The following is a 23218-nucleotide window of genomic DNA, read 5'->3' on the forward strand; positions in this document are numbered from 1 at the left end:
TGTTTAATGGAAAGACCGCTAAGCACAGTGAGTGTTAGGTGCCACAGGGTTAGGTGCAGGGCCTCTGTTAGGCACCACTGAAATGCATGGCAACTGCACAAGAGCAGTTCACAGAGGATAGCTCTCCAGCAATCAAAGAGCAGGTCTCTGACTCCGGGCTGCCTTTTGCAGCATGCTGAGGTGCACAGAAATCATTTGGCATCGTTTCTCTCCTTCACAAGGGCAAACTTATGCACATGAGTGTAACATTCATATTCCACATCTAAATACCAATTCATGATAATGAGATTCCAATTTTGCCAACACTAAAAAGTTCAGCCGCAGGCTATACAGCAATCCAGTGAGGGGGAGGAATCAAGGGCAATTCCATCAATTTATCATGAGCCAGAAGGTCGAAGTTCATTTGCATATCCCTGACATACGCTCAGCAGATGCCAAACTACTCCATTTGTGCTACACTCCTTTTATGTATGCTCATGTTGAGACAACCCTTGAGAAAATGTATATGGCCTTAGAAATGATGGAACTGGTTGTACTTAAGAACCTGAAGACTCTCTATTTTGTTTTTCTGGTGCATTTGAGTTTATTTTATTTTATTAACAAGTACGCTGCTCTTCAATATTAATATTTCCATTTTTATAAAATAAGAGACACTATCAACACACAGCAATGAAACACTATGAGACTACAACAGCAGATCAAACCAGAAGAAAGAAAGCACTATTAACTCACTGGTGCTGAAAAAACAAAGGAGGCACCAAGCATGCCCCGTGGGAAAAACTTCCTATAAACTGAGGTAACCGCAACCAAAGAGGCCCCGTCCGCAATGACACCCGCCTTACCTCCAACAATGGGGTAGTACTGACCTACCAAGGTCAGGAAAATGTCAGGAGATGACATTTGTTCATCACTTCTCTCAACCCTAGCAGTCAAATCAAGACTAGTGCTAGGTTTGCAGTAATTTCATGGCTTTTAAAATACCATCCATGAGCGTTTCTGGAGCTCTATAAACCCTGGCCAGCAACTAGTTTTGAGGAGGAGATGGCGAGCCAGACATGTCTACTTGTTTACCAAAGAAGATCTCTGCAAATGCTTCCGTCACATCCACAGCCTTCTGTGGTTGGCAAGTCAGGGATCAGCTGGTGATACTCAAAAGAGGAAAACTTGGCTAGGGATAGCTGGTTGCTGTTGCCTACCTTACAAAACAAAATTATGTTCATACAATATGTCTGAACGAGATAGTGTGTTCTATGTGGTTCGTTCATTTGTTCTCTCTCTCTCTCTCTCTCTCTCTCTCACACACACACACACACACACAATATTAGGGATGCAAACATGCACATCCTGCGGCTCCCCTTTCTGGTACACCATTCATCTACTCATAACCACATAGGATGGTCATCCAAATCACATGCATTTAAATACTACTAATGTAGCATTAAACACTAATGTGGCATTTAAACTGCTTAAATGGTGTGTGAAGCAGAAGTTCAGATGAACCTCGCCCCTATGTGATTAGGAGACACAGACAGACAGACTATCCCTATAACGGCATGTAGATGTATAGTCTGAACCTCCCCTGTATAATCTCATGAAGGAATATATGAAACTATTTCTTTACCTTAAAACTAATACAGACCTAATTTGATATACTGTGCTGTCCAATTACCATTAATGGATCTATCACTACGGTTTTACCTAAAGTGATTTTGAATGGAAGTCAAGGATATAACACAAAATAACCTTTGCATTCTTTAAAGGCTATGATTAGTCCCCTGAATGGGCAAGGCCGAGGTCTCAGTAGAATGCTTGGCAGATGAGAGAAACAGCACTTCATTTGTTTTTAATTTGGAGACAGAGAGAGTGCGAGAGATTGAGAGCTGTGAGCCGACTGAAGGTACCTTGGGGATGCAGTGCAATAAAGCTGTGCTGCCTCTTCACCACTACTACTATTTTGTTGGCATATTTTTAAATAGAGTAGGCATTACGTTCAAAGGAAGTTAAACCAGCTTTGAGCCTGAAGGGTCTTATAATGCCTTCTGGTAGTCTTTCCTTTACAGAACCACCCCCCCCCCCCCGCTCAAGTTTTGAAGGACTTCCCTTGGCAGTAGAAGAGCTCCTCTCAGCAGCTGCCACCATCTTGCTTGACCCACAATGCCCTGCACCAATGCAAGTGTCCCAGACACACACAGTCAGGGGGCACTGTGGGTAAACAAAGATGGTGGCTGCAGCACAGTTACTGAGCAAAATGTGGACCCTCCTCCCCAGGGGGCAAAATCCAGAATCACCAAGAAGGTACTGATGGGGTAACAAGGACCAGGCAACTGACTAGGGATGCCATGTAGTGATGCTGGGCCTGCCTGGCAGCACCAGAGTTGCCATGCCCCCTGGAATTCTGGGTTTCACCCGGATTTTAAGCATCTCACCCAGATTTGCCCGGATTTCAGCTTTCATTTTTTTAAAAAAGCTAAGCTCCAGCCCTTGTAGAAGCGGAGTTATAGAACAAAACGTGCAGACACTATTCTGCTCAAAAAATATTTTAAAGCCAATTTACATAATATGCAAATTAGGTGCCCAGATTTAGGAAGCCAGAATATGGCAACCCTAGGCAGCACTGTCCTTGGAACGTCTCACTGCTCCGGATATATCGGGGCACCTTACATGTTCACATCTATCACATGAATATCCTCCATGCAGTGCAAGCTGAAATCGATAACATTGTATCATTTTATCTTTGCTATAACTACGACTATGAATATGAATAACACAATGAGGAAAGGTCAGGGGTATGCCTCAAAGCACTAGTGAGGCAAACCACTAGTGAGGTTTAAAATCAAGCAGGCCTTATAACCAAGTATCCTAGTTCCAAGGATAACACTCTAAGCATTACACCATGCTGGATCTCAGCTACACTCAACAAGACCATGAATTATGGACGCAGTGAGGCATTCACTGAGTTAAACAATATGAATCCAGTTTAGAGTGCCCAGAAACAATGAAACACGTAGGCCAGAGCAAACTTCTTTTTCTGAAGCCAACACTGGCAATACCAACACAGCATTTGCTTATCTTTAATCGAGTCAGGAATACTTTGTGGTTCAGTATTTCTAAGCATTCCTGAATGTAATCTCCATAGACAGGAAAAAATAGTTTCCATTGACACGTAATGGGTCCTGAATTGCTTATTCTTCATTCATTCCTGGATTTCCTTAAGCAACCACGCATATTAAAAGGTTGTATAAACAGGCAGTTCTTCACGTGGTATATCTGTTTCTGGAAATTGCCATTCAGTTGGAGACCTGATGATTGAATCCTCCCATCCTAGAAGATTTAAAAAACCCAGTGCATAGGAAATTACAGTAGATGACAGGGAAAGGTAGGTACTGCTGCCACCTAGGCTTCTTGACATGCTAGCTTTCTATGTGTAAGGGTGGGGTTTTTTGGGGGGGTTGTTTGCATGAGGGTGCTATTTAGTCATCAGACAGACAGACAGACACACACACACTCCAGTCTGAAGAGCTCCAATCAGGGAACAGTATTCCCTCATGATAAACAGTACATCTAGAGAGCATTGCTAATCCCCTGCTAATGGAGCAAAAAGGCACCTCGCAAACTGGTGATTCTCTTATATTTAGCAGGGAGAGAGCAACTGGCCCTACCCAACCCCAGCACAGCAGCTCTCCAGTGACTGCTGCTAGTGTCTACTATATGTTTCTTTTTTAGATTGTGAGCCCTCTGGGGACAGGGAGCCATTTTATTACTTATTTATTTATACATACCGCTATGGGAACTCTTATTGAAAAGCGGTATATCGTATGTCATCTTCGTCATTGTTCACATAAAAATGCATAGTGATCCTGTTATCCCCCATGTGTCACACATATACAGAGAGCATTCTGAAGCCACATAATTAATTAATTTAAAAACTTGTTTTAATATCTATTTTATTCTACTGTCTATTATGTATTTTAATTTGTGACCTTTAAATATTTTAAATGTTGTACACTGCCTAGAGATGTACATATCTGACAGCTAGATAGACAGACAGACAGATAATTCCATTAAAGAGCTTCTTTTACCCCAACCTTTCTACCCAGATCTCTTTTTCATTTTTACCCTGGACACATGGTACCTGTACAATTAAAACATATTTTAATTTTTGTTTACAAGCTGAAAGTTTATGGTAACTTAAGCATAATATAAGACTGCTTCTTTGGTTGCTTGTTAGGCTGGTCCAAGACCATCTAGTAAATCCAAGATTCAATCAGAATTTGAACCAAAATCTAATCCAAAACATTACCCACTGTTCTAGCCCTTGTTTATTACAAAATAAGAGATTTTCAGTATTCTAGCACAATTCCATAGACAACAGCATCCTTCTCTAGCCCCATAAGCTGCAAGTTGTTCACTGGGAAAAACTGGATTCTTTAAAAAGCAATCAGTGGTCTTATTGGGGTGGAAAGCAGGAATGACCTGGCAGCAGACTAAATGGATTCTGTTTCTTCACTGCAGTCATTTTTGCTTCAGACTAATCTTTTGTTTTGCCCTAAGTTTAATGAAAGATTTATTGCAAACTTTGTCTGGGTTTCTCTCAAGCTTCATCAATTACTTTCCATAATGCTGACAGGGACAAAAAAGCACTGAGAATTCGGACCCTCTTTCACCGTGTCTCCCTGCTAGCAAGCACTTACACATTCAACTCTGGAGCCAGAAGTGATTCTTTCGTTCACTCTAAAGTTAGGGGAGTCAGCAGGGAGGGGGAGGCCCATTAATTACAATTAAGGAATACTCGAAATGCTTACAGGATATTCTGATAAAATCATGAGAAAAAGCAGTGAAACTAACTTGCCAACTTGCATAAGCCAGCACAAAGGAGCAACAGGCAAATCTCGGTCATATAATGGAAAGAGATGTGAAAAAATGTTAGGTCACAAAACAGTGACTACAGGGGCTTTGCATTCCAACTTAAAATGCTGGAAACGTGTCTTCACTGGCAGGGAATAAACACTATCCCCTGCCAGAACTCACTCCTAGAAAGCAACAGTGGACCAAGCAAGGCTGAACAAGGAATCAGAAGTTGCCTTCATCAAGAACAAGATGCCCCTTACAATTTAAAGTATTCACTGCATCATGATGCAGCCAAGCAGTATGGATATTATAAAATGACCGTTACTAATGGTATAAAGGCTCACAGATAACATTTGAAAACTCCTTCCAAACAAGTGTATAGAATATTGAAGGTTTTTTTAAAAACTAAAATGCTGATTGTTTCATACAGTTTTAGAACGTTCTATTTGCATGCCTATCAATCTTTTGCAAGAAATTCCAAACAAATGTCTGACCTCGCTTTCATCTGGCACAATAAAACATGGTAATAATTGTACTCACCAAAGAAAACATACTAGGATTATTAGAGCACATTGCTATTATCAGAATAAGGTTCTCCATTACTAGGGATTGGGGGTTTTTTGTCTACCCTCAGGATGGTCAATATAATCTTGTACTTTCCATCAGTACATTTTTAAAGTTAAATCTCATTTAATGATTGAAGAGGCTGGCTCAAAGCCCTCATTAGGAGTTTTCATCTAGACATTTCAGCTTCTCCATCTGCAGTATAGATGTGAAATGATATTTATGCACAGCAGATTGGTTGCATGCAACATACACAAGTCAGTAGTACATACCCCTGCAACCCAAAGCTCCATTGTGAACTTGGAGCTAAAAACTAGTTGCCCATTCCCTACTTACATTTTAGATTTGTGACACTGGGGCAAAAAGCAGGAGGAACTGTGAACCAGAGCAAGGGAGAAAATTCTTAACAACATTGCAGTACCAGATACTGGCATACTAAGCATGAAACCCCCTACCGTTCTCCGTCACTGTCTGCTTCCAAGCAAACACTGAGATAGTGCCACAGAACACTTTGAAGAGGTCAACACTTTGACCTGCTATTGCTGCAGCAAAAAATGCCATTCCAGGCTACTCTTCTTATATTTCACTAATGGTACCTCTGCTAACAAACTCTTTGAATGAGGATTTGAATTCGCACAAAACAGCAAGTATCTGAATTGCACAAAATATGATTAGAGCACAGAGCCACAGATCCTCCTTTAGCAAGTCAGAACATACTACACCAGGGCCTGACAAATTCCAAGCACCAGGGAGCCACAAACCTAGAAATTTAACTGTGGTGCCTCGACTAGGATTGTCAGAGGTACAGTTATTTAATCAAATATTTATTTGTCCCAGGCAGACATGTTTCTGTTCTAAGTATGTTACTTGTAAAGGGAATTACCCTCCTCAGCGAATACTAAGTTCAGTGAGGCCTTCAGGAGAGACTTAAAGGCCCGTCTTTTTAGCCTGGCTTTTATTGATATCTAGTTTAATTTTAATATTTTATTTTTTTAACCATTTTATTATGTGTTTTTTAATTTTAATGTAAACCGCCCTGAGCTACTTTAGGAAGGGCAGTATATAAGTTGAATGAATGAATAAAATAATCATTTATTTATTTATTTATTTGTCAAATTTGTACACCTCCCCAAACTTTCATCTCTGGGCAGTTAACAGTAGCATAAAACCAGTTAAAAACATATACAAAAACTTAAAAACAATTTAAAAATTTTAAAATAAACCAGAGATTAAAACCTCAAAATTTTGGGAAGCTGAGAAAGCTTGGGTGAAAAGATGAGTTTTCAGGTGTTTTTTGAAAATTGCCAGAGATGGGGAGGATCGTATCTCAGCAGGGAGCGCATTCCACAATCTCGGGGCAGCTACCGAGAAGGCCCATCTCTGTGTAGCCACCAAACGAGTTGGCGGTAACTGGAGACGGATCTCCTCAGATGACCTAAATGGGCTGTGGGGCTCATAGTGAAGAAGACGCTTTCCCAGGGCCTAAGCTGTTTAGGGCTTTATAAGTTATAATTAGCACTTTGTATTTTGTCCGGAAACAGATTGGCAGCCAGTGTAGCTCCATCAATGAAGGAGTAACATGGTCTCTCCGAGATGGCCCAGAGACCAACCTGGCTGCCACATTCTGAACCAACTGAAGTTTCCAGACTACGTACAAAGGCAGCCCCACATAGAGTGCATTACAAAAGTCAAGTCTGGAGGTTACCAACAGATGTACCACTGTTTTGAGGTCATTGATCTCGAGAAACGGGCGCAGCTGGCGTATCAGCCGAAGCTGATAGAAAGCACCCCTGGCCACCGCCTCAACCTGAAAAACCAGGTAGAGGTATGAATCCAGAAGTACTCCCAGACTGCGAACCTATTCCTTTTGGGGAAGTGTGACCCCCATCTAGAACAGGGAGATCAAAATTGTCTCTAGAGTTCTGACCCCACAAAATAAGTACCTCCGTCTTATCTGGATTCAGCTTCAGTTTATTCTCCCTCATCCAGCCCATTACTGCTTCCAGGCAGGCATTTAGGGAGGATATGCCAGCTCCTGAAGAAGTTGACATGGAGAAGTAGATCTGGGTGTCATCAGAGTACTGGTAACACCCAGCTCCAAATCCCCTGATGATCTCTCCCAGCAGTTTCATGTAGATGTTAAAAAGCATTGGAGAAAGTACAGTGTCTTGAGGGACACCATACTTAAGCTCAGATTTTGAAGAGCAACAGTCTCCAATCAACACCATATGGAATCTGTTCAAGAGGTAGGAGCACAACCACTGTAAAACAGTGCCTCCCACCCCCAATACCCTCAGACATTCCAGAAGGATACTATGGTCGATAGTATCAAAAGCCACCGAGAGATCCAAAAGGACCAACAGAGTCACACTTCCTCTGTCAATTCCCAATTGGAGAACATCCATCAGGCCAACCAAGGCAGTCTCCACCCCATAGCCCACCCAAAAACCAGTTTGAAATGGGTCTAGATAATTTTGTCAAGTGTCCATTGTCTGGCTCCTAAATTTTCGAGTTGGCTCCTAGGTGCAAATAAAATTTGCTAATGCCTTTATTGCACAACTCAGTTTTGCCTTGATTTGCATTTAAGGCTGTGTCCAAAGCAATCAACTTCTTCCCTTCCCAAACACTCCTGTTAACGTCCAATTTATTCAACCAATTTCACCTCTCCTAGCTCACTTTCATAAAATATATCACACCACAGTTTCAAATATCAGTCCAGCTCCCTTTAGAAGTATTTCCAATACAAAGCTCCTAGTTCTAGTTCTTTTCCATTTAATCTAATAATCTGAGTCTTGCTTCTTAGGTTTCTTTTTTCTTCTTCCCTTTACTCCATTCTCTAGTCTTAAGAATGTGTGAAGAGAGTAAATTTTAAAGGAGCATTTATTCAAATCTAATAAGTTTATTCAAAACTAAATGGCAGTTTACCCAAAAATATCTCAAGATGTCTGGGAACACTAGGTTATCTTTCAGCACTAACGCACATGTTTTTAAATACTGCATTAATAAAACAAGCATGCTCACTCTACGTGATATACACAATGGAATATATTTAAAATAAAATTGATTTTTTAAAAGTCATATTTTGTTTACTATTTAAATTTTTCAGATACAGTGTATCTCTGTTTGAACAATAATATGGTTTACAATGAAATCTGAATTTAATGCAAACAGTCTAAAGCCTAGCCTACTCTTATTTCTTAAACTGAATAATGACCATCCGTCAAAGAAACGAACTTACTTTCTTTGTAAAAGTAAGGTGGAAAATCTAACTTATTAAGCTAAGTGTTATAATATCATAATGTTATGCACGAAATTTATTATTGTGGGCTTCTGACAGGAATCATGGACTAGCTAGAAAGTCATCAGAGGTACTAGATCCAGGAGACATAATCTTGTATCCCACTAAGAACATTCACTAAGTCCACATGGGTTCACTTTCTATTCCTGTTTAATGCCTTCTGACTACCTCAGCTCTGCAATGTGTTCAGTTCTCAGTTTATGAATATTGGCTGTCATCCAGACTAACACAGCACACAGAGAAAAATGTTCTGTACATGCAACAGAGAATAGGCAATTTTTGCTACTCTCTCCTTCCTTTTACAACCACCTGTGCCTCTGGAAAATACATCCCTAAAAGTCCCACAATCCTCAGGGATATATTTACAGGAGGCACAGACAGCTGCAGTGGAATGGGAAGATGGGCAAAAATTGCCCCTCTCCTGTTGCACACATAGAATATCACCCTCCCCCTACATGCAATGTTAGTCTGGATGGCAGCCATTATTTATGACCCTATCACCAAACAGCATGGGCATTTACTTTCCATCTCATAGAAAAATATTGCTTTCTCCAGTAACTCCCAACCCTTGCTTCTAGAACATTGTGGACACTTCTTGCAGTGCAATCTCATGCATGTTTACCTAGCAGCAAGTCCCACTGAGTTCAATAGGGCTTACTCCCAAATAAGTATGAATAGGATTTCAGTTTTAGTCTTCAAATTAAAAGTTTTTTGCTAAGTATGATCACACGTGAACAGAAAGAATCAAACAGTGTAAATCAAGAAGAAATCACTTTAACTCTAAGCAGACATAATTCTGCAATGCAAAAAGCTATGCAGGTTGCATGGCCAATGATTTTGGATAATGCTTCCAGACTGTATTTCTATTTTCTGTCATAGGAACATAGGAAGCTGCCTTATACTGAGTCAGACTGTTGCTCCTTCGAGCTCAGTATTTTCTGCCCAGACTGGCAGCAGCTTCCCCCAGGATACAGGCAGGAGTCTCTCTCAGCCTTATCTTGGAGATGCCAGGGAGGGAACTTGGAACCTAGATGCTCTTCCCAGAGCAGCTCCATCCCCTAAGGGCAATATCTTACAGTGCTCACACATCTAGTCTCCCATTCAAATGCAACCAGGGTGGACCCTGCTTAGCAAAGGGGACAATTCATGCTTGCTACCACAAGACTAGCTCTTCTGTCACTGGGGTAGGATGTGGGAGGAAGATGGGGAAATATGCCATTGGTAAAATTTGTTTATTATCCTGTAGTGCTGAGCATACGATGTTATTGAACAAAACACAATACATGTTTAATAAAAAAGAATTCCTATCATCCACATAAAAAAGCATGAACCACAGTGGGACTAACAATCCAATCCTACACATGCTTACTCAGAAGTAAGTTCCCCAAAATCCAGGGGAATTTATGTCTAGATAAGCTTGAACAGGATTACAGTTTAAGAATATTTGACAGAAAAAATGGCTTTATCAAACTATCAAAGACTCACATGCAATTAATTTTTTTAAAAGAATAGTAAGAGCAACAGAATGATGAACCTTAAGACATCTTAAAACTTTGTGCCAAATACATTTTTGGAACAAGACACTACATATTTCCTTTGTCACATCATTCAAGATACAAGTACGCAGCACAGCTGCATGACTTAAATGATTTTAAGAGCACATAACTTGGTAAAAAAATATCTCCACCTTTTTGATTGGCAGACACAGTTTTGAAGCTGAACAATGTATTTCAGATACCAGTTGGTAGAGAAAGTGCAGTTCCTCAAGTGCTTTTATCAGATTCTATTTAAGACAATCAAGCTGTTTCCATTACAACCATGTATCAATTACTTCAAAAGCTTTAGGGGTCTTCAGATGACCTTGAAAATGGAGACTTGTTCATTAACTTTGGGAAGTGACACATTCTTCACATTAGGATAGTTGCCAACACCTGCTAATCCACAACTATCCATAACACCAAGAACACCCACAGGGCAACAGTAAATTATGAGCATTGATGTGCAAATTAAGAACATCAACTAACTAGTCAGAGGAGACTCCATATAACCTGCAGTATCCTATACAAACAACCAGCAACTTCCTCAAATCTTGTAAAACAAAGTCAGAGAGTATAAGAAGCCACCCAAACCAAATAATAAAGCAAATACTGATTTCCTATGAGAAATGCAGTAAACAATTGATCTTGGTTTGCAACAGTCACTTTGAAGGTAGTATTACAGTGATATACCAGCAAAATCCTAATCCTACATACTCTGAAGTCAGCTATATGAATGCAAGGAAGTTTCTTTTAGCAAGGGCCACATTTAATATAGGAGAAGCACAGGAATTCCACAATTTGAATGTTAGTTGTAGTCAACCTTACTATTAAATGTATTTATCTGTTCTTTGTTATACTTGGGTTATCATGAACTATCTCAATATCATTCACAGAATCACTGTTTACTGAGGCTATGATTCAAAGTACTAATGACAAAGACATTGTTCATGTAAAGTTTCTTTTGAAATTTTCTTCCCAGAAGCTCCCACAGTTGAAGAGCCAAGCCCATTAAAACTGAACAGTAGCTTGCCTCTTTGGGATTGGTAGGTGCTACAGTGAAGATGTTAAAGGAATGTCTGTCCGTCCTTGCAATGACATATGTGCATGCAAGAATATTACTGCAGAACAGTTTTAGCTTATAGGATTACCAATAGTGTCAATAAGCAATAAACATTTCAACTTTTTTTTTATCTATCAAAACCAAATGGTTTTCTAATTTCTGTTTCATAAAACAAAATGCCTGGAACAGCTATAAATACAGATCATATAGAACAAATTCATCTGATTGTTTGATATGAATGTTTTTCTATCAATGAGATCAACAATGGCGATTTCCCCACTTTTCGCCCCTCTCAGCTTTAAAAGCAACTTTTCTTTTATGAGAACTATACTATTTTGACCAGGAACTGATAAAACATTTCAAACAGCAGAAGGAAAAAAATAAATCTAATCTGCTTAATTCTAGATTAATTTAGAAATCTCTGAAATAAGTGTCTGATTCAACTATTTATGTTCATTTAACTAGTTAAATAAGTTAGTTACAAACAGGCTTCTGTTCTTTTTAAAAAGATGTTTTATAGCAAGGGAGGAAAAATCATTTTTAAAAGTTAAAACTCCAAATCCCAGATGTGGAGGGAACCCCGCCCCCACCATATTCAAAATTGCATATTAAATGCAATTTAAGCCCCATAGTTGTAAAGAAGATATACGAGAAAAGAATTTAAAAATCTTAATTTATTTATCATATTTCCATGATAAATACTGCCTGATATGTACATCTCTAGGTGGTGTACAAAATTTAAAATATTTAAAAGTTACAAATTAAAACACATGACAAAAAATAAAATAGATATTAAAACAAGGTTTTAAAAATATTAAAATTAATTCTAATTAAAAGCCTGCAAAGACAGAAGGGTCTTCAGGTTCTTCCTGAAAAACAAACAGAGAAGGAGATGCTCTTATTTAAATAGGGAGCATATTCCAAAGCCCTGGGGCAGCCACAGAGAAAGCTGGTGGCATTGGTAACCGGACACTCTGCCAGGAAGTTAGGAAAGGCACATCTTTACCACCAGCACTCACTCAAGGAAGCCTTCAAGGAGCGCCATGTGGTCTGTTACCATTGCTTTTAGGGCAATGCTCCTGCCAATTCCCAACCAAAAAGATGATTTCTACTGATGCTTACATATTTACAACACGAGAGAGAGAGAGAGCCGACTCAAAAACTGCAGGATCTATTATTTCGCAGTGATCACCCGCTCAATGACGAGAGTTTTATCTTGGGTACCTCGATGGGATCTCGAATGCAAAATTCCCTCTCCCCTTGCGCTGTGATTTCTATGCATGGCGCATCAGAGCTGGTCTAGCGTTTTGGAAGGAGCGGCCGCCTCCTCTGCCACCAAGCGCACCACGTCTCCGGGGCAACAGAAAACCCCCAAGAGTGGGCTGGTCTCTTTCTAGCTCTCTGGCTGCTGCCACCAGCCGCCCAAGCTGCCTGCTGCTTACCTGCTTCCCATCGGAGCTGCTCCCGATGCGGGTGTTGAGCGGCGCGTCGTGTTGGGTTTCGTTGCCATCGACCGTGCTGTAGATGAGCCGGAAAGGGACAATGTTTTGCCTCTCCCTGAAACGGTCCCCAGCCCGTCGCTCCATCACAGTCAACAAGGCGTCTCCTCGGAGAAAACGGGGGCGGGGGGGGGGAGGCGAAGAGAGAGAGGCACAGTCACGATCAAGCCATTCCGGCTGGGGTCGCCTTATTTTCAAATATGACCCTACGGGGCGCAACGCTAGGACGCAGAAGGAGTCCAAGATGTGCGTTCACATCACGGGCTTTAGGAAGCAAAAGAGACTTCGTGAAATCGATCTCTCTTTTGACGAGACTCCTTGCATATTGTTATATCTGGGGGACATCTATTCCCTTTCCCAAAACAAAACAGGCGCGCACGCGCGCACGCAACACAAAATGCAGCTAAAGCTCTTGTCTCCTTAGAAGCTGCTAGCGGCATCCACGCCATGGACCCCTTCCCTCTATGCCCAGCGCCGTGTCATCCGCTTGGCAGGCTGCAACGGCGGCGTAAAGGTGAGGAGGACTTACCTGCATGTCTGGAGCGAGCTCCGGAGAACGTCCCAAAGGCACAGAGCATCAAGGAGAGCAGAGCAGCCACGGGACGCATCGCGGTGCCTTTCGGGGGAGGGGGCGCCGTCTGTCCCTGCCTGCCTCCCCCCCGCGATCAGCAAGGGTCACTAAAGAGGATCGCTCCCACGCCCGGCTTCATCTAGCGGGAAGCACACAGGACTCTTGCCGCCGCCTCAGTGCTGCATTGTGCTTGCTTGCCTGCCTGCCTGCCGTTCGCTTCCAGAGCCTTTTACTGCATTGGGTGGTTTGCTCTAGCTCCCAAGCTGCAAGCTCCTCCCCTCTCGCCTCATCCACATGCACATCCCTAGAACGGAGGTATCAACAGCCGAGCCAGGCTCCCTCCTTCGCCTCCTGCAAAACGCCCCCTCGCTTGGGAGAAGGAAGCCGAGACGACCCGCCAAGGGGAGGGGAAGCTGGGAAATGTAGTTATCCAAGTTCCGCGGGGAGGGCATTGAAAGCTCTTATTGGCCTCATCCTTCCTCTCAGGTTTAGCAGCCATCTCCAGCGCAAGGACTCAGGGCAAATAAACGGTTAAATAATAAAGGTGGTTGTGCCAAGATACGAGAATTTATGTAACGAGGGTATACACAGCCGTCCAAGTAGTAGGTTGCTGTTGGAAGCATATAAAAGAGTGCCCCTAAACCCTCCTGGAAAGACACTGGGGAGCAGTTAACTAAAGGTTCTTGGCATGTCAGCTGACAGTTGGAGAGTCGTACCTCACAGTTCGTGTTTACACGACAGCAAATACCTGTACGGGGGTGGAGGGGCGGGAAAAGCAGCTGTTAAAAAACAGTACCCATGGAGGCAGGTTTTAGGGGAGTGTTACTTGGTTTCAAGTGGCACCCCAGCCATAAATTCTGGATGACTAGTTGATTTAGTCCCACTTACAAAATAGCAAAGTCTTGCAAAGCTGGAGAGAGACCACCATTTATTGTGGCTAGGTTCACACATCATGCAGAACCTATTTGCAAAGTTGGTAACTGACTTGTGCATGACCATCACACCAAGGCAGGAACCTGAGGTCCACAAGAGGCTCGAACCAAATGCTACTTGCCCTGAGACTTGCAATTTGTTCTGTAGTTGAGTGCATTCTCTTCATGAGCCTGATTCCTTCAAGAGCCAGCCCCAGGGGTGTAGCAAGGTTGGAGTGGGCCCAGAGACAAGATTTTAAAATGCCCCCCCCCCCGAAGCTCAGCTCATGAAGTAAAGAAATCTTAAATGAGGCTGAATAGTGGTAACAAAAAGCGTGCGCGCACACACCTACCAATGTGCCACAATAGAACATCATCCTAAATTATTTTTTAAAAGGTTTTGTAAATTGTGGACGATGCAAGTCATTTAATGATACAAGAGAAAGACATGCTGTTCTGGTAGCTCCAGGTCTTAACACTCACATCAATTTTGGAGGATGAATACAACTGAAGGAAGCCCGGGGTGGGGGGCAGCGGCGGCTGGGGGAGTCAGTCATGTGACCTGCCTCTGGGCCCCAAGGCAGTGGGCCCCCAGACAACTGTCTCCCCTTGCCCTATTATAGTTACGCCCCTGGCCAGCCTCCTTGCTATCAGGAGCAATGACTTCAAGGCACTAACCTAGAGAAAGTTGTCACTCCAGGGGTGGATAGCACCAGAGGCACTCTTACCAGGGCCTCTACCCCCCTTGAGGCCCCACAAATCCTCTTTAGTCTCTCCTGAGTGGTGTGGTTTGTGCCCTCAAGAACCAACATGTTAAAAAATGATGCTCAACTTGCAGTGGGTGGTGGGTGGGGCACCAAATACCCTTCAGTCCAGGCTCCAAAAATTACCTAGATGCACCTTACATGGCACAGTGGGGAAATACTTGACTAACAAGCAGAAGGTTACTGGTTCGAATCCCCGCTGGTAACACCTATATCAGGCAGCAGCGATATAGGAAGGTGCTGAAAGGCATCATCTCATACTGTGCAGAAGGCAATGGTAAACACCTCCTGTATTCTACCAAAGTAAACCACAGGGATCTGTGGGTGCCAGGAGTCAAAATCTACTTGACAGCACGTTTTACCTTACCTCTGGGTAGCACCTAGGGTAGTACTGGGAGGCATGGACAAGGGACATGCCTCAGGCTCAACTCAGCTACTTCCAACAAGGCAATAGTCATGCAGATCAGGAAAAAGCTGCTTGAGGCAGCTAACTCTCAAATATCACCCTCACCTATGCTTGCAAGCAAAGTAAGAGAAGACTGAAGAACTATCAGTGTGGATTCGAGAAAGACAGTAGAAGCTATTGACTTTGAATTCTGTCTTCAACAACATGATATAAAAGGATGAACTGAATTCAGCTAACATTTGCTAAAAGATGAGGCTGTTAACATTTGTAGGATTCATGCCCTTTCTCAGTGTTCTAGCTCATTAGTTCAGCATACTAAATGCTGTAGTGTATGATGCTTACATGTTTCTGAAAAATTAGCAGTTAGTAGTTATCGTGATTGGCCATGCCCCTTTCTGCAAGCTGTTGGATGAAATGTGCAGTCCTCAAGTATAACAAACACCTAATAATTAATATTTGAAGCTTTACCCACCATTGTCAACTTTGCTCAAGGTAGATGGGTGCCACTCATTTGGAAGAGCTTGGCTAGATCATGCAGCAAGTGTTAATGGGGGCAGGGGCAGGGGGGAGAGTAAAGGTAAAGTGTGCTGTCAAGTCGGTTTCGACTCCAGGTGACCACAGAGCCATGCGTTGTCTTTGGTAGAATACAGGAGGGCTTTACCATTGCCTCCTCCCACACAATATGAGACGATGCCTTTCAGCATCTTCCTATATTGCTGCTGCCCAATATAGGTGTTTCCCATAGTCTGGGAAACATACCAGCAGGGATTCGAACTGGCAACCTCTGGCTTGATAATCAAGTCATTTCCCCACTGCGCCATTAGGTGGCTGCACGAGGCAGGGAAAGAATACAATCACATAATTTGAGCATACAGTGCATATAATCTAACAATAAATAAATCTAACAATAAAATAAGCCCTGTGATGCACCTTCTTCCATTTTTTTAAAAAAAAATGTTACAATTCCAATGGCAGTTTATTGTTGTGATTCCCTGCAAATTATTGATGCCATTGTGAAATCCTGCACAGAAATATTTTGTGAAGGGTGGGGGGAAATACAGAATGCATCATTTAAAAAATGAATCTCTCTCGCGCGCTCTCTCTCTCTCTCTCACACACACACACTCCCACCCCTCAACTATCAGTAACAGCCACTGGAGTTTGTGTTGGGTTGCATAGGCATAGTTGCTATTCCCCAATAAATATGAGAACTATATCACTTTGAAAGGTGACTTTTTGTCCAGTTAGAATTATCTCTTTGTTTCAGCCACCCATTTGTAATGAATGTAATAATCGGTATCCGCAGTTTCCGTATCTGCTGTCACTGGGGAGAACAGAACCCCTATGAATATTGAGGTTCTCCTGTACTTTGTTCTCAAAATACCTGTCCTAAGGCTAAACTTCTATGTGCACTTGCTCAGGAGAAACCTATTAAAGGAGGGACATATGCATAGGAATATGCTGACAACATAAATATTAATATGGAAAGTGCAAGGGACTTTTCACTAAGGATCCCTCTTAATTTGCAACGAGTCTGAACACACAAGGCAAAAGAGATTCATTCTTAAATTCAATGTACATTCCTGGCAAGATTAGCTTTGTTCTACATTCAAATTATAGATGAGGAAAATACAAAACCAAATTAAACTCTTGCGAACATTCCAGTTAAACAAATAATGCCTGAGCTGCAAATCAGGATTCCCTGGTTTGAATCTCACTTCTTATGCCATGAACTCACTAGGTGGCCTTAGGCAAGCCAGTCTGTCTCTCTCAGCCTCAGTTCCCCAGCTCCAATATGGAGATAGTAATATTTACTTACCTTACAGGGTTGCTGTAAGAGTTACATCAAGATAAATATATGTCAAATGCTTTGCACAGTCAAGAAGTGTTACAGAGAAGCTAAGTATTATTATTCTCAACAATGGGACCTCTTTTCAGTTTAACAAATGTTAACAAATACCATTCATAGCATTGTTTGTGATGACACATATTTAGTATCTGAAGTTCAAGGCTGTTTCACATGTTATACAAGACCTGTAGGTACTAATTCATACAAGAATTATGGTCCATACATGAATTTTGAACCATAATTTTTAGGTACCAATTAATACAGTAAAATAAATCATGTTTATTCTTATAAGGAAGTGCTTTCTGTGTAGCAGAAATGGTACTAAGGAATAGTGGGTCCATACCTTCTGCGACAAAGTGAGCTTTAGCCTACAAATGCTCATACTATAATAAACATGACAAAAAACCAAAACAGAACCTCAAAACCCACAACTGTAGGCAGCTGTGTTGTCCTTTTTGCGCGGGGGTGGGGGGAGAGGATGTCACAGTACACCTTTATTGGGACCAACTAAAAATCACTTGTGAGCTTGTGCTTGAGTTTCACAGAAGTCTTCCTACCGATTATAGCGACCAGTCTGGTTGCTACTATCCTTTGAACTCTCAAGTTAAAGTCCCACCATGACAGAGGCCACAGAATAATCATAAAGTGTATACAAGTTTTGCACAGGAAGTGGCTCTTTTCTTATGAGACTTCCTTTTTTTTTTTTTAACACAGAATTTAAAAAAAAGTGTTGGTAAACAGAGCGTGTCTTTTTGAGGCTTCAGTCTTGCATGTGGAAGTGTCAGACACCATATCCGCATCAAGACATAGTACAATGCTGCTATATACTTTTGGTCAACAAGGTAACTCAGACCTACTTCTTTAGGTCCAACAGTAAGAGTTTAGTGTGACAATACCATCATGTTGGCTTTTGAATGGAAGCAGCAAAGATTAGTGAAAAACCTTCAGCAATCTTTACCTTTCAGGTATCATCACTAAAAGCAAGCCAATACAGCCTCTTTGCCTAAAGAAAACCATATCTACTTGCCTAGGGTTGCATTCTATAAACTAAACATAGATAACATTTTACCTTTTTAATCGATAGGTGTTCATACACAGTAATGAAAAAAAAATGGTTTCAACCCTTCAAGTCTTAAATAGAATACATTCATTAACGACAATTCTTGCATAACAAAACACAGGCTGGATCTCTGTGTCATGCCCGCCTCCTATACATCAAAAAAGTACACATGGGATTACAATGTAATACTAAAAGAGTTTCAAGCTTTAGGCAAGGCAATTGCATTATTCTGCAGCTATTGTAAATAGAGGAATATCTTGCCTCTCTGGGAAGTTCTGTACAAATGTGATTCATTTATACACCTACATGACTCGAATTATATAGCAGCATTATTACCAAAAAAGGACCAATAAACTAAAAAAAAAAAAAAAAATTCAAGACCCTTGGAGGCTTAGAAACATGTTGAGAAAGATACAGCCAATCTTTTAAAAATAATAGTATATTTCTGGAGGATCACTGAGCAAGCATAAAGCATAGTTTGACTAGCTGGACTAAGACTATTAATACAATTTACCTCCTCCTGCCCCAGCAATTTGCTTATACCTATTCCAGCCTCTTATTTCTATTATTAATTCTGCTGCTCAACTTATTTAAGGTACTGAGCTGTCCACATTCTTGTTTTTCTCCATCCTCAGTGACAACTTATTTTCATAGCCAGCAGAAGCTGCTTATCCTTATTTTAAGTGTCCAACTCTTGGGCCATCCTAGTCTTGTTTTACTATTAGAAGAACAATTCTCAAATTAACTTTGATCTATAACTAGCTTCAACATAACTCCTTAAAGTGTACCTTTACTGCCATATACTTTTAAAGTGTATTTTAATCTGTACACTGCTTAGAGAGTTCTATATTAGGCAGTATAGAAATAAAATAAAATTAAATTAAAAGTGATCCTTCTGAACTACACTTTTTCCAAGTCAGTGCCTCATCAACTCTTATCTCCTTCCTTTCCTCTACTTTAGATTATAAGCTTATCAGCAGAGACTGCTTCTAACTACTTGTCCTACATACAGCACCCAGATGCTGTCAACACATTATTATAAATATTATTCTCCTATAGAAGGCTTCACTAATTTAGTTGAATCTATTATCTGGGACTCTCCTTGATTCCGTCATTTTTTGGAAGGACACATGATGCTATATTGAAATCTTTGGCCTTGATAAACTCATAGAAATCAAGATACTTCTGCAATATTGAAGATTATGTTCTGAACATTCATCTTAATACTTCCAAAAGCTAGGAATGGATCCTTCTATTAGTCCCCTCTGCTGCTATATATTTCTTCCAGCGTTCGCTATTTTTACAGATAGGATCCTGAATTGGATGTATTCATGGTCTGTCTTTCAGAGCACTTTGTATTCCTGTTGCAATACATTCATCTTATGATCTGAAAATAATTCTTTACATTGCTGATCTCTACATAGCAACTGCAAATGAATACTCAATTTCATTTTCAGTTTAGAAATTAGTGTCAATGTGGAGTCCTCCAGAAGAAATAGGTATTTTAAGACATGGCAAGGTTATGCTTCCAATATTTTATATGTAAAATAAGTATTCTCTTAGTATCCTTAGAATACTAAGAGAAAGCCAGCATCGTCAGGATTCTACCCAAAGCCGCTGGTTTAAGAATGCAGTGCAGTGCAGTATAGTATAGTATAGGCTATCTTCAATGACTCAAGAAGTAGGAAGCGTAATTATAAATTTCAGCCATCTCAATACTACCTTACTACAACAACCTTTATTTGTTAGCCACCCCATAAAAAGTCATTTTCTGCACAACTCACAACACAGCATTGAAACATCCAATAAAAACACATCACACAAACACAACACAATTTTAAAACTTGTGTTGTTGTTTGTTTAAAGATCAATTTTTAAAAGTCTGAGTGAACAGAGAGGTCTCCACCTGGCATTGAAAAGAACAAAGTGATGGTGCCAGGCAAACCTCACTGTGGAGGCTGTTCAATAAATGGGGTCCAACCACCAAAAAGGCCCTCTCCTTAGAAACCATCTGCCTCACCAAATTTGGCAGGGCCACTCGGAGCAGTGCATCTGAAAAAGATCTTAAAGTCCGGGTTGGGACATATGGGGCAAGGTGCTCTCAAGTAGCCCAGTCCTTAACATTTAGGGCTTTAAAAGGTTAAAACCAGCACTTTGAATTGGGCCCAGAAGTGGACTTGGAGCCAGTGCAGCTGATGATGCACTGGCATAATATGATCAAAGCGCCCAGTCCTATTTTGTACCAAATGCAGTTTCTGTACCGTTTTCAAAGGCAGCCCCGTGAACAGTGCATTGCATTAATCTAAGCAAGAGGTTATCAGAGTATGAGTAACTGTGGCCAAGCTATATCTGTCCAGGTATGGTCGCAGCTGGTACATCATTTGAAGCTGATAAAAGGTGCTCCGAGCCAAAGAGGCCACAAGCTTCTAGTGACAATGCTGGTTCGATGAGCACCCCCAGACTGCAAACTTGGTCCTACAGGGCAGTGCAACCCATATAGAACAGACTGAACATAATTCACCTGGGCAGCAGAACCACCAACCAACAGTAATTCTGTCTTGTCTAGATCGAGTCTCAACGTGTTCACTCTCATCTAATCCATTACTGCATCCAGGCACTGATTCAGGACAATCACTGCCTCACCAGCATCTGATGAAAAAGAGAGATACAACTGAGCATCATCAGCATACTGATGATAACTCAGGCCAGATGACCTCCCCCAGTAGTTTCATGTAGATGTTAAACAGCGGGGGGGGGGGGATGGAACCCTGCAGGACCCCAAAGCACAACTGCCAAGGGATTGAGCAGTAATCCCCCAGCACCATCTTTTGGAAATGGGCCTCCAGGTAGGAGCAGAACCACCTCCAAACAGCGCCTCCCACACCCAACTCAGCCAGCCTCTCCTAAAGGACACCATGGTCAATGGTATCAAAAATTGCTGAGAGATCTAAGAGAATTAACCGAGTTGCACTCCCCCTGTCTCTCCCCCACTACACAGATCATCCCAAAGGGCGACCAAAGCAGTTTCTTTTCCGAAGCCAGGTCTGAAGCCTGATTGAAATTGATCTAGACAATCCATTTCATCCAAGTGTGTGTGGAGCTGGGCAGCCAGTACACGCTCAAGCACCTTGCCCAGGAAGGGAATATTGGCCACAGGCCTATAGTTGTTTACATCCTCTGGGTCAAACTAGGTTTATTTAGGAGTGGTCAAATAATTGCTTTCTTCAACAAAGCTGGGGCCACTCCCTCTCTCAATGAGGCATTTAGAACCTGCTGGAACCAGCTAAGATTCCCTGCCTACTAGATTTAATAAGCCATGAAGGGCAAGGGCCAAGTATGCATGTGGTCAGCTGAACTCGACAGAATACCTTGTCCACGCCCTCAGGCACCAATATTTGAAACTCTCCCAGCAAAACTGGACCAGATGGTATTCTTGACACCTCTCCCAATGACACTATCAGCTGTAGAGTCCCACTCCTGGTGAATGCAAGAGACTTTACCCTCAAAGTGCTGTGTAAATGCATCACAGCGTGCTACTGGAGATTCTAACATCTTGTGCAGGGCCAGATTTCAAGAGGCCCCACACCACCCAGAAAAGCCTCGTGGATGACATTGAGAGTATGCAATGGTGGACAGGGTAAAAACCAATTTCTTTTGTTCCACCACTGCCACAGAATAGGCTTGATAATGAGCTCTAACCTTTGTACACTCAGACTCACCCCAGGTTTTCCTCCACTTGCATTCCAGCTATCCCCCAGCTTGCTTCATCACCCTCGGCAACTGCACAGGCTCTGCTTCGTGGGAGAGCACGCTTGGGAGCAATTGTGTCAACCGCCCAAGCTATCTCTCCATTCCAGAGAGCAACTAGAGCTTCAACAGGAATGCCTGCCATACCAGCTGGAAAATCCCCCTGAGCCCTTGGAATACAACAGTCACCAGGGGTGGATCATTTTAATAGGTCCCCCACCCTTGCAGAGTGGTATAGCTGCTGAAACTCTAAACCTCACAAGGAAGTGATCTGACCATGACAAGGGCACAGACGACACATCCCCCACTTTCAAATCGCCATTATTATTATTATTAGTGTTAGTATTATTAATTCAATTTCTAAACCGCCCTTCCAAAAATGACTCAGGGCAGTTTACAGAGAAATAATAAATAAATGTCTCCCTGTCCCCAAAGGGCTCACAATCTAAAAAGAGATTCCATCCTCCTGCCCAGTCGAAAAAAATCAGATCCAGAGTGTGCCCCCATTTATGTGTTGAGCCAATATGTTGGGACAGCCCCATGGTTGTTATCGTGACCATGAAGTCCCGAGCTACCCCAGACAAGGCAGCCTCAGCACGGATGCTGAAGTCACCCAGAACAATCATGGGAGTTCTCAGCACTAAATCCAAGACCACCTCCATGAGCTCAGGCAGGGAGACAGCTGGGTGGCAAGCTAGGCGGTATACCAACAGAATCCCCACTCTGTCCAGAGAGCCCAACACCAGGTACAAACAATCTGAACTGGCACTCACTTGAACTGGGGGCCTAGAGAGGAAAATAGAGCTTTTATAAGTTACAGAGACCCCCTCCTCCCCGGCCCTCCAGCCTATGCTGATGCTGCACTAAATACCCAGGTGGACACAGCTAGGGAAGACTAAACTCTCCCAACTCCACCATCCAGGTTCATTCCTCTATTCTTTCAGAAGACCAAACCACCAGATACTATAGTAGTGAGAAGAATTTCTCATGCTAAAAGTTTCTAATGGATAGACAATGTCCAATCACTCCATTTCAGGTAGAATGCCTTAGAAAGGCAAAACAAGTTCAAAGGATTTTATATATATACATACATACACTTGGAA

General features: G+C 41.9%; 1 protein-coding gene across 15 annotated transcripts in view; it reads right to left on the bottom strand.

Moving 5' to 3' along the window:
• The window catches only part of ADAM22 (ADAM metallopeptidase domain 22), a 196881-nt gene extending 183135 nt beyond the window's left edge, over positions 1-13746 (bottom strand). For 8 of the 15 annotated variants that reach the window (XR_008309865.1, XM_053261913.1, XM_053261911.1 and 5 more), the window contains exons 1-2: positions 13337-13744; positions 12751-12914 (exon numbers count right to left, since the gene is read on the bottom strand). Coding sequence is in view for 13 of the 15 variants with exons in the window: in XM_053261913.1 (XP_053117888.1) it covers positions 12751-12914; positions 13337-13415 (243 nt within the window). In the remaining 2 variants the exon portion in view is untranslated. Of the gene's footprint in view, positions 1-12750; positions 12915-13336 lie in introns of all 15 variants that reach the window. The other 7 variants (XR_008309864.1, XM_053261908.1, XM_053261901.1 and 4 more) reach the window with 4 other exon arrangements.
• Between the last annotated feature and the right edge of the window lie 9472 nt (positions 13747-23218).

The sequence above is a fragment of the Hemicordylus capensis genome, chromosome 6 (assembly GCF_027244095.1).
Source record: "Hemicordylus capensis ecotype Gifberg chromosome 6, rHemCap1.1.pri, whole genome shotgun sequence".
NCBI classification, from domain to species: Eukaryota; Metazoa; Chordata; class Lepidosauria; order Squamata; family Cordylidae; genus Hemicordylus; species Hemicordylus capensis.